The sequence below is a fragment of the Alligator sinensis genome, unplaced genomic scaffold (genome assembly GCF_000455745.1).
Source record: "Alligator sinensis unplaced genomic scaffold, ASM45574v1 scaffold215_2, whole genome shotgun sequence".
NCBI classification, from domain to species: domain Eukaryota; kingdom Metazoa; phylum Chordata; order Crocodylia; family Alligatoridae; genus Alligator; species Alligator sinensis.
The window spans coordinates 866,616-878,340 of NW_005842400.1; the positions used below are offsets into that span (position 1 = coordinate 866,616).

The 11,725-nt window shown below is 48.8% G+C and overlaps 1 protein-coding gene across 1 annotated transcript in view; it reads left to right on the top strand.

The window, feature by feature from the left end:
- Positions 1–10,218, top strand: part of CBX6 (chromobox 6) — a 16,911-nt gene extending 6,693 nt beyond the window's left edge. Inside the window, exon 4 of the mRNA XM_014522818.2 lies at positions 4,876–10,218. Within this exon, the coding sequence (XP_014378304.1) occupies positions 4,876–5,856 (981 nt within the window). The 3' untranslated portion in view covers positions 5,857–10,218. The remainder of the gene's footprint in view (positions 1–4,875) is intronic.
- Positions 10,219–11,725: the final 1,507 nt, after the last annotated feature.

Below are 11,725 nucleotides of genomic sequence, written 5' to 3' on the forward strand. Positions count from 1 at the left end.
AAGCAGGGGTGGGTTCTTTTGCCAGAGATCTGAAAGGAAAGGCAGTAACTCTGAGACATGGGGTTAGGAGGTCACCTTGTGTATAGAGGGCAGCAGGGAGATAGGCGTAGAGCTGGGAGCAGGAGACAGGAACAAATGGGACAGCAAAACTCCTTCATGGGGCAGAGCGGGGAGTTTCTGAGGAGGATGTCTGACAGACTTGATCGCACTTTTGGTAGAATTACAGTAGCTGATGGAAAGAGCAGGGGAGTCAAGTTCTCTGGATCATAGATAAAGCACCTGATACTAATGTGTCTTGAAACCTTACCTGAAAAAGAAATTTGAGGTGAATTGGAGTGTGCACGCTCCCTTCTTCCAGACATGTTGTCCTTTGGGTTAAACTAAGTAATGAACATCTACAATTTAATGACTTGGAAGGAATGTAAACTTGTAGCTTTTCTGACTAGCCTGGCAGAGGAGGGAAACAGCATGCTAATTCCATTCCAAGCATAGGGAGGCTTTGGGAGGGCAGAGACGCAAAATAAGTAGGAAGCAAGAAATAGACATAATCTGGAAAAAAGCAAACCAGTACCTCATGCTGTAGGTGTAAAAAGCAAAAGATTTTTAGTATCATAGCACTAAGGAACCCCAGCCATTGACTCAAAACTCTACTGTACCAAGCTGAGTGCAAGCACTGACTAAAAACAGCCCATCCTCCAAGAGTCTACAAACAAAATAGGAGAGAAGAGGTAATTGATTTGATATCAATAGATGAGAGAAGCCAAGAGAGTTGTATTGGTCAGCCTGGTAGGGACAGCTGTTAGCCCAGCAGCAGCCCAACATGCAGTTGTCAAGTTTCTTGTTGGCATTGTGGCAGAAGAGCTGTAGGGAGACACTGAAAGGAGGCTTACAAGGTAGTCTGGCAGGCATTTATAGGACCTCCAACCAAATAGGGGGGACAGCATGGGGGAAAAGCACAAAGGTGCTTGTTGGAAAACATAACAGGTGAGTGATGGAGGCTGGCATCATCAGTCAGTGTGAGCTGACCACTCAATAGCAAAGCAGAAGGCAGGGCCTGGTGGCACTGTAGAGACTAATTGATTCAGAGAGGCATGAACTTTCAGAGGTGATGGCATCTGAAGTATGTTGTTATCTATGAAAGATTGTACCTCTGAGAACCAACTGGTCTCTAAGGTGTTACCCTGCCCTGCCTTGTGCCTGACTTAGAATCATAGAGAAGCAGGGCTGGAAGAGACTGTAAGAGGTCATCTAATCCAGCCCCCTGCCTGAGGCAGGATCATTCCTATCCAGACCATCCCATACAAATCCATAACGACCCAGACTCGTGTGAGACTCATCTGGCCCATGGAGCTGGCCCACAGACCAGATTGGACCCCCAGGCTGGCCCTGCACGCTGAATCTAGCATGTGTCCTGGGGTGGCTGGAATGGGAGCTGTGTGCAGCATGGTTTTGCTCTGGCCTCTAGGGCTGTATTGCACACAGCAGCCACATATTGAAGTGGACATTGGGGCGTAGTGGCCAGAGTGGGCACCATGCAGCATGCTGTGGTCTCTGCCACACCCCACAGGCTGCCTGTGGATCAGTTCTAAGACCCATGGGCAGCACTTGGGGCTGGATGAAGGGGCTCCACGGGCTGGATCCAGCCAGTGGACTGTGTCTTTGACACCCTGGTCTAAATCTGTTAGTAAAACTACACAGTCAGCCACAAGGCATAACTGACTAACCTGCCCCAGGTAAAGCAGAAGAACCACAATGATCAATGTCCTGCTGCTCCAGAGGTTGTTGAAATTTGCTCAAGAGATCCAAAGAAAGAGACTTCAGACTACCCAGCTAACTACAGTAAGATACAGATTCTGAAGGACCATGAAACTGAAGATGAAAGAAATGCTGTGGTTGGGGTTTAACAGCAGACAGCCAATTATATGTGAGATTACTGGGATACATCAGCAAAAAAGCCAGAGGGGTGCATATGGTTCTGTAGAGTCATGTCCTGGATCAGAGGGTTAATGATTTCTCTTCACGCCACATCCATGTGACTGTCTTTGGACTTGGACATTCCAGTCCACCCCCCCCCCCAACAACCTGGTAATGTGCAGCTGAAGGGAGCTTGAAGAGCAGCAGAAATGGCTGAGGGGCTAGGGCAATGTGTGAGAAAAAGGGATAGAATGGAAAGCAGGCCTGGCTTGGTTAAGTGATGTCTGATAGGAAATGACCATCAGTGTGACTTGAAGGATGAAAAATTGTGAGTAGTCATTCAGTGCATGCTGGGCTACAAGATCTTTGGGACAGCAGCCTTGTCTAATTAGCCATTCTGTGCGGTGTGTAGGGCATGGAATAATGCATGAACCTGAGAGAAGTGAAACTCTAGCTGGCTCCTGGGATACTTCCCCCAAAAAGTGATGCCTGCTAAGGTTCATCTGTGCTAGACTTTTTTTTTTTTTTTATCTTCACCTAAGATAAATGGCTAGTATTGGCAATGCGGGACAAACATTTGGAGAGCATCCATTCCAGCCTTTAGAAGCATGCGTTATCTAGTGTGTTTTATTTGTCAGCCAGTTTAACTGAAGGTGTAAAATCTCTGGCACAAACAAGCCTTTAGAGTGCTCTCCCAGAGGGGAGTCAAATGTCACCATATTCCTAACTTCTTTACTCCTGGGGGAGGTAAAGGGGATCGTGGAAGCTGTGCTCCTTAAATGCGGGGCTGTGGTTGAAGTGCACCCAGGCAATGGAATCTTCTGAGATAGAATCAGGCTGGAGGTACAGGCTTGCTGGTAATGATGGGTGTTTGTTCATGCTCTTCCTTCCTTTGCCACTCCTCCTCCCCTTTCACACAGACCTCTGGAGAACCCTCATCGTGGGAATGTGAAAAAATGGGATGGAAAGGAAGGCATATTCTGGGGACTGCACTTCTCTCTGTGGTCACTAGATGGTAGAAATTGCTCACTTGATTCTTAACTGGCAAGATGAATGGTGGGTGTGGTGCCAAAATATCAGGTTACTTCTAGCCAGGGTTGGGTTTTGGAGGAAAGAGTCTGTTTTGGGTAAAGAGGTGCTGTGTTTCAGATAGGTGAAGTGTTTAATGTTAATAGACACCATTTACAGTGCAAATCTGCTTTGAGAAGTGATGGAAATTACACCATGGGGCTCCATGTTCATTGGGTTACCATGTCTCCAGCTCAAACCTCAATTTGCAAATGCTGGGCTTAGCAAATGATCCTGCTCAGGCTCCAAGAGCTGTCCTTGCGAAGAGCAGATAAATTCTTGTCCCTAAGGTCACCTGCCATGTCTCCCAATCAGTTTGTTTGGGAGGATGAGCCAAGAGCAGATCTGAGGATGGAAGGTGCCTTTCTGCACTTTTACTACCTTATCTGTTACTTGAAACAGGTATTTGGTCTGCCTGGGACAACCTTTGTCAGGGTGTAATAGGAACACGGGAACTGTGAAATTGGATCAGACCTAAGGTCCCCCAAGGCCACAGGTGGCCAGTCTGTGCCATGGGTGCCACAAGTGGCATGGAAAGCCTCTGTGTGCAGCACTTGGCAAACCTGGGAGGGAGAAGGCAGCACAGCAGCAGACAGGGAAGGGGAAAAAAAATCAGAGCAGCAGCAGGGGAAGGGAATCAGAGTGGTACTCGAGAGTATGGACTAGTTTGTGGCAAGCCTGCTAAAAAAGACGAATTGCATGGTTGGGATAGATGTAGGCAAGCTTTTGGTTATTGTAGTAGGCCTGAGGAAGGGTTCTGTGATACCTGAGAGCTTGTCTAGGTCTGTACCAAGCATATCATTGGTCCAATAAAAGGTATCGCCCTCAAGAATTCTGGAAATTCTTGATTTTTTTTGATTTCCCCCCCCCCCCCCCTCCCCTTAGGAACCATGGATTTGTGAACCATAAATCTGAGATCTTTCCCCTCTTTCTAGTCTGTCAGATCACCAACGCCTCCATTACCCTTTCACAGGTTACATTTCTCCCATGGCTTCTATAGGACATTAATCTCAGTAGTGTGGGGTAGTAGGGAATAACACTTCCGTTACCCTGCTTTTGTCTCCTCCATGAATCAAACCCAGTGAGCTGTTTATGCAGCTTTTGCTCCCTGTTTGGCAGTGACTTTTGAATTTGCAGTCCAGATCTTGGTGTTGAGCTGCCTATATCCAGATGTTTATTGGGGTAATAGGCTGCACAGCTCTCCCGGGAATCCACTGTAACTCAGCATCTGTGGCACTAGGTTCTTCTGAGCCCTTTCCCAGGCACTCCCTCATTCAGGGGAGATGTCTATTCAGTAGTCCAAAAAACAGACATTAGGAAAGCGTAAAATATAACCAACCCTCCTGCCATAAGTTCTCTCATGTGCATATGTGCATCCCACAACAACTGATAGTTAGCAGGCTGCAGCCCAGTCTACTCTCCTGCTCCCAGATTGGATTCCTGGGTTGTTTTCATTGTCATTGAGCAAAACGAATGTGTTGGTTTGTATTCAACTATCGAAAATCATATAATGGTGATAGTCACTGCCTTAGCTGACGTATTGGGATTTGAACTGGGAACTTCCAGAGGTAAAAGCATGAACAGCCAGAGCTTGACCTAAAAGGCCAAGGCTGTGGCCGAGAGAGGACTTTAATAGGCCTTCTGTCTGATTCACAGAAGAACACCAGTTACCTCTTACACACCAGGGAGGTTATGTAACCGTGGAAGTCATGTATGTATTGTTATGCTCTATGTAAGTGAGGCTGCGGCCCTTGTCTCCTGACAAGGTGTGGCTAATGCGGCCTTGGGTCATCCCAAGTTGAAGAGCCCTTGACTTGTGGTTAGCCGGGTCTTGGGTGCATCTCTAACTACTCTTTTTTTTTTTTTTTTCCCCCCCTCCCCCCACCACTGCAGGCTCGGGCCCAAGCGGAGGCCCTCCACATTGGGGATGTGCACTTCTCTGTCAAGCCTGGCTCCAGCACCTCGTCACCCAAGCTCCACTCCAGTGCCGCTGTACACCGGCTCAAGAAGGACATCCGGAGATGCCACCGCATGTCCCGCCGCCCCCTGCCCCGCCCGGACCCCCAAAACAGCGGGAGTATGGGCGGGGCAACCGGCATCCGTCCTCCAGTCTCGCCTTTCTCGGAGACCGTCCGCATCATCAACCGCAAGGTGAAGCCTCGTGAGCCCAAGCGCAGCCGCATCATCCTCAACCTAAAGGTCATTGATAAGGGGGGGAAGACCACCAATGGGTCAGGGGCACTGGCTCGGCCAAAGATCCCCTCCAGAAACCGTGTCATCGGCAAGAGTAAGAAGTTCAGTGAGAGCGTCCTCCGCTCCCAGATCCGCCACATGAAGTTCGGCACCTTCTCTCTCTATAACAAGCCGTCCGCCACGCCAGCCTCATCACTGGAGGGGAAGACGGAAGCAGAGGGTTCCCAAGCAGCCTCCTGTGGGCTGATCGTGGGCTCCACCCCTTACGATGCCCGCAGCTCCAGCTCCTCCGGCTGTCCCTCACCCACCCCTCACTCCTCATCTGACCCAGACGATTCTCCCCCAAAGCTGCTTCCCGAGACCCTCAGCCCTGCCATCCCTGACTGGCGAGAGTCAGAAGTGCTCGACCTCTCCATCCCGCCCGAGTCAGCAGCAACCAGCAAGCGGTCACCCCAGGGGGGATGTGGCGGGGGCCAGACACCACCATCATCATCCCTCTCCTCCTCCGACCCAGAGCAAGAGGCAGGCGACTGGCGCCCCGAGATGTCCCCATGCTCTAATGTGGTGGTCACGGATGTCACCAGCAACCTCCTGACGGTCACCATCAAGGAGTTCTGCAATGCGGAGGATTTCGAGAAGGTGGCAGCGGGTGGAGGAGGTGGCGGTAGCAGCAGCAAGTGAGCAGCTGGATCCCTGTGCCGGGGTGGGGGAGGCTCTGCTGCGAGAAGTCATGGTGTGAATGGCTTGTGGTTAGTTTTCTTCTTCTCCCCCCTTCCCTCTCCCTTTTTTTTTTTTTTTTTTTTTTTGTGGGTTTTTTTTCTTTTTCCTTCCTGCTTGGAGACTGGGGTGGGATGGGGGTGAGGGAGGCTAGAAATCTGAGGTTCCCAGATGTCACCGCTGTGAGTGGGTGGGGTGGGAAGCTATTGATCCTCAAGGAACATGTCAAATTGGTGTGGAGCCTGGGGGGTGGGGAGAATGTGCGTGTGTATGTGTGTTTGGGGCAGGGAAGGATCTCCCCACCACCCTACCTGAAGGTGCTGGTGAGCTTTTGCTCTTGGTAGGGAGGGCAAGGGGTGTCAAAAAGGGAGCCCATGACAAGTACATGGTCCCTTCTGGTTCTTCTCCTTGTCTTCTGAGGCAGCTCCTAATCTTGTCCCCTTTCTGTGGTATGGATTGGCTCTCTCCTGCCATCTGGCCAATGATACCTGACATCATCAGAAAGACGGACAGGAGATCAGACCATAAAGCATTGTGGCCAGAACCCAATTGCAGCACAGCCCACATATGGGTGTCTGCTCTTGCAGTTCATGACCCAGGCTCACTTCCTTCTTGCTCTTATGATTGGTGCTAACTTGGCAGTTGTATGGGCATTTTGAGACCACCTGGGCCCTTACTCCTTCCTTTCTTCTGCTTCTTCCCTCCTGGATCTTCCAATATGTTCAGCCTCTTTGGGACTGTTGCTTCCATTCTGGATCTTCCTCCTAGTGTTCATCACTTGCACTGGCTTGGGTACAGGGCATAAAGTAGCCTTCCTAAGCTTTTCCGTGGTGGAAGTGGGAGAACTGCACATCCGTCCTTCAGTCCAGGGGGAGAAATGTACTTGGAGTGATGGTGCCCCAGCAGGGTGTGGCCAACAGGTCATCTTGCACAGAGCTCCACCAAATCATTTTACTATCCTTGCCCTGCTGGTGGCAGGAAGGTGGTCTCCTCGGTTTGATCTGTTCGGTTGGTGCACTGGAGTGGATTCACCTCTGCCTTTCCAAGGTCTGAAATTGCCTCTACAATTGTCAACCAAAGGTGCTAAGAACCTGTTGTAAGACTTACTGGGTCTCTTACACATGTGCACGAGTGTGTGTGCATGCATATGCTTCTCCCAACTCCCTAGTTTCTTACTGAACATGATTAAAAAAAAAAAAAAATCTGAAATCACCCCCACCCCTTGCACCTGGGAGCAGGTGAGTGCAGCTTCCATCATTCCCCTTCCCCTCTGTGCTGTTAATTTCCAAGCCACAAAAGCACTCTACTCTGCTGTTTGTGAATGAGCTTGGTGGTAAGATGCCCTTCTTTTGTTTTTTCCGCTGGTGTGGTGCTGAATCTGAGGAAAGCGGAGACAAGGGGAAGAGAGGCTGATACAGTCCATCTTTGTTTGTGTCCTTGCATCTGCCTTGATACCATTTTTGTGAGTGGGAGGGTATTGGGCCCTCTCATCATAGGACCCATACATTTATCTTACCTTTTATATGCATGTGGAGTGGGTGGGAATGTGGGAAAGGAACTCTGTCCAGATGGCTCATCATCACCCAAAGAGCAGATTGAACTGGGTGGAGTTCACACTTCTTGCAGGTGGCCATCAGAATTCAGGTTCTAATCTGAAACAAGTGTCCACAGGGATTTGCATCAAAACTACAAGAAGTGCAAATTAAAACCAGTTTAATTCAAGCTGCATGTCAGCCATCTGAGAGATGCTTCCAGGTGCTGTTATTCTCACCCTGTGTGCACATTATTATTATTATTTTTTTAACACACAATATTTAGCAGCTATGTTTGCAGGGGAGTGGGGAGAAGGAGTTTTTTTTTCCCCCCCATTCATTCACCAATTCAAGGCTTCCTGTAATGTGTGTGTGTATGCGTATGTATGTGTGTATTAATATCTGCCTGTTGTCTTTGTGGGTTTTGAGTTTTTTGCATCTTTCTTTCACCTTGCGCACCCAGGATTCTCTTATTTCTTGACAGCTTATTCTTATGGCTGCAGCTTCAAGGACAGGTGGCTTGGGACAGGGGAAGAATATCTATATTAGGGGAAATAGCAAGGAGACCTGTATTAAAAGGAAAAGTTTTTTAGAAAATAATTATTTTATGAGGCTGCAAGATAAGAGGAACTATTTTATGGGGTAGATGCATACTGGCCAGTCACTTTTTTTTTAGTCGTTTGGTTACTGTTTGGCGTGTATGTGGTGGTGTTCCTGTTTTGTGGTAATGAAGTTCAGAAATGTTCAAAAAAGTTTGTGGGAGATAAAAAGGGAACTTGTAATAGGAAACTCTTGACGTGTTTTAGCCAAGAATTGTTTACTTGGCCAAATTCTTTTTTTCCCCCCCCGCCCCCGGTGTCTGTTGTTCGGTGTTCTTGGATAGTTTCCAAACTGAAGGGTTTTCGCCTTCCTCTGGAGTGATGAATAACAGGATTGTCCATTAGGAGCTGCAGATGGGTCTGTTGTAGGGAACCTCTATGAGGACCAGACAGTTGGTGACCCTTCTCTGCAGTTGGGAGGTGAGGGGGCTACTGGGCTTTGGAGGAACTTGCATCCTAGATCAACTTTGTATTGGAAAGAAGTATGATCCAGTCAGCAGAAGTAGCTAGACCACTTTTGGGTGATGTCCCTACCTTGAGTGGGTTATCTGCAGGGACTGAACCTCTGGATCTAAAAGCATGAGCCTCTCTACTGCTTGAATTAAGGACCATCTCTGAGTGCAGTAGGACCCTCAAGCTTTGTGTGGTCCAGTTACCAGAGATTGATGAAGATTTATGCTGGTATAAAAGTGGCTTTATATACTCACCTTTATGAATTTTTCTCCCCACTCTTACCGGGAGATAGAAAGGAAGGTCCCACCCATGCCCTTTAGAAAGGGCATGAGGTCAGACGAGGGGTTTATTCAAAAGCATCCCCCCTCCCCCCTAAAAAAAGAAAACAAATAAACAGGGAAGCATTCTCTGTGTCTGTGCCATGTATGTTCTCTTGTTGTGTTTTTAGAGGAGATTTTATGATGGAGTGGAAAAAGTGAAATGACTAGTTTTGCAAAAAAGAGAAAAGTTAAAAAAAAAATGACATTTCTACAGGGAGAGAGAGAGAGTTTTAAAATGAATAATAAATGCAGTGATTGCACAAACTGTAGTGGTATTAGATGGTCCTTAGAGAAGAGAGTATTTTGTAGTATTAAAGTGTTTGTGTGTCTGGGATGGTCTTTGGCTCACTTAAACTGGAGAAGGATGTTAAGGGTAAGCAGCAATTTCTGATCTGAAGAGGCAAGTCACATTTTGGAGGAACCCTGGATATTTACCCTTCTCTTCGCCACTTCCCCAAACCTTGGAGTGACCTCCATCCAGCAACCCTACCAGACCTAAGCCCCCTCCCCTATCCACTCCTCTCCACAGATAAGATGGAGACTTTGAACTGTTGCCCCATCCCTTCCTGGGTGCAAGGGTGCCAAAGTTGTAGCAGAAGTGGTAAATCCTATTCTGGCAGAGTCTAGGAGAGGCTGATGGCATGGAAACGGTCTGTTGACTTCCTCTGCCTGCAGGTTGTGCCACTGAGATGTTCAGGCCAGCTTGCACCTTCCTTGCCAAATAACCACCCCAGGCAGGAGTAGAATAAAGGCAGCACAACTCCCCTCCTAGTCTCTTGGTCCCTGCCACCTATCTATAAGGCAATGGCATTTTACATATAGAAGGTTGGAGGTTTAAGACCCAGCTAGACAAAGCCTTGGCTGGGATGATCTAGTTGGGGCTTGTCCTCCTTTGAGCAGGGGGTTGGATTAGATGACCTCCTGAGGTCCCTTCCAGCCCTCATTTTCTGTGATTCTAAGTTGTCACCCCAGCATTGAAAGAGCAGAGTCCCATCTGAGTTGATGTCCCATCTCTGGCAGTGGCCAATGCCAGATCTTCAGAGGAAAGCGAAAACCCCTCTGTGTACTTGAAGTTTCAGACAGCTGGGGAGTGCCCTTTCCTTGGGAGTGCTGGGGTTCACAGGGTATGGGGGGACAGTGGGTGACATGGGGTGGGGGGTTGCCAGGAGCAGGGCTGTATTCTGTTGGTGGGGTGCTGCTTCACTGTCTCTTGAAGTGAAAGAGGCTGCTGTTGCCATCGCGCCTCACTTCTGCGCTGCGTGGCAGTCACCGGATCTGTTGGGGTGACCGTAAGAAAGAAGACAACCAAACATTGGCCTCTGAATGTAACAGAAGTGAGTGGACGGAGGTCATCTGGCAAAACGTTTTGTTTTGTTTTTTCCCTTGTCAGGGTCTCTCCTGTGCATTCTGGGTAAAAACCAACCATCCAAACAAAACTACTTCCCTTGTCTGGCTGGTCTTGGGAGCTCACTTTCTCCTCTTCTCCCTGCCCCCTGAGCTCTGCTAGTGCTCTTCCCTCATGACCTGCAGCTTTCATACTGAACAAACATATGTGCCAGGGGTGGGTAAATGCGGCCCGCCAGGCCATTCTATCCAGCCTGTGGGGCCCCTAAAAATTTTAGAAAATTAATATTTATCTGTCCCTGGCTGCCTGCCATGCGGCCATTGATGGCTTGCCAAAACTCAGTAAGCAGCCCTCTGCCCAAAATAATTGCCCACTCCTGCTATATGCCAATCTCCTACCTTTGCCCAGCACTCCACTCTAGACTGATTGGAGTTGGGATAGTTCCATGAAGCTGACAAGGATGCAATGCCTTTTCCAGGGGTGGGAGGATGTACTTAGGCACTATGGACTCTGGAAGGTGGTCCTGGTTTCTAATCCTGGGTGAACCACTGATTCTCTTTGTATTTTCAGGGGTGAGGGGAGTTTCTTTGTCTCCCAGTACTTGAGTTCCACGTGTACCACCACCCCTTACTCCCCCAAGCTGAGGGGGAAGGTCAGACCCTCCCTCTGTTATCAAATAGGTGCTGAGCTGAGTCTTCCTGGGGAATAAAATCCCCTTCCTGGCCCCTGCTTTTAGGGGAAGTTTCAGCAGCTTTGCAATATTCCCAACAGCTGGTTTAATCCCCTTCCCAGGTGCCTATCCTTCTGGGAATGGAGAGGCACCCTAAAGAACACACTGAGGTGTAGCACTGGTCGAGGGCATGGAAGCATTTTTTCCCTCACTCCCGCCTTTCTGGCCACCTCGGTAACTGTGGCATTGGTGGTGGGGAAAGGGGGGTAATGAAACCATTGGGGGAGACCTTTCTTCCCAAGTGGTGTGAAATTCTAGTTGTGTAGAGGGGGCATGTGCAGGGAGGTGTGACAAGCCTAAGATGGGGGAGAGGGTTTATGCTTGCTGGCCTGTCCGGACCCCCTCTTCCCTCTGCCCCACTTGCCTTTTATCCCAAGGCCTTGCACTTCTTGCCTGGCGCACCCTGTACTCCAATATTGCTTGCTTTGCTGCATATTTCGATTCTGCCCAATAATCGTGCAAGAGCTGGGATCTTATTTACTTTTTTATATAAAAATATATATAAATATTAAAGAATCCCCCATGTAACCCGTCCCAATCCTTGTACTGAAGGCAGGATGGTCCAGAGGGTTGATCTTGGGGCTGGGAACTAGGTGCTGCTGGGTTCTTTTCATTTGATTTGCTGTGGCCTTGTCCCAGCTGGTTCACTGCCCTGTGTCTCCATTTCTTGTACTCTGCCATGGGGAGAGAGCATCCTCCTCATTTGTACAGAGCTATCTAGGTGCCAGATATTGCTTCAGAAAAGCCCCTTGTTTGACCTCAACTCATTTTGTTGCTGCTCTGGTGTTGAACACGGCAGTGTTTGGGGCTGTCCCCCCAAACATACATTTTGGGGGAGGGGAGAATCTACCACC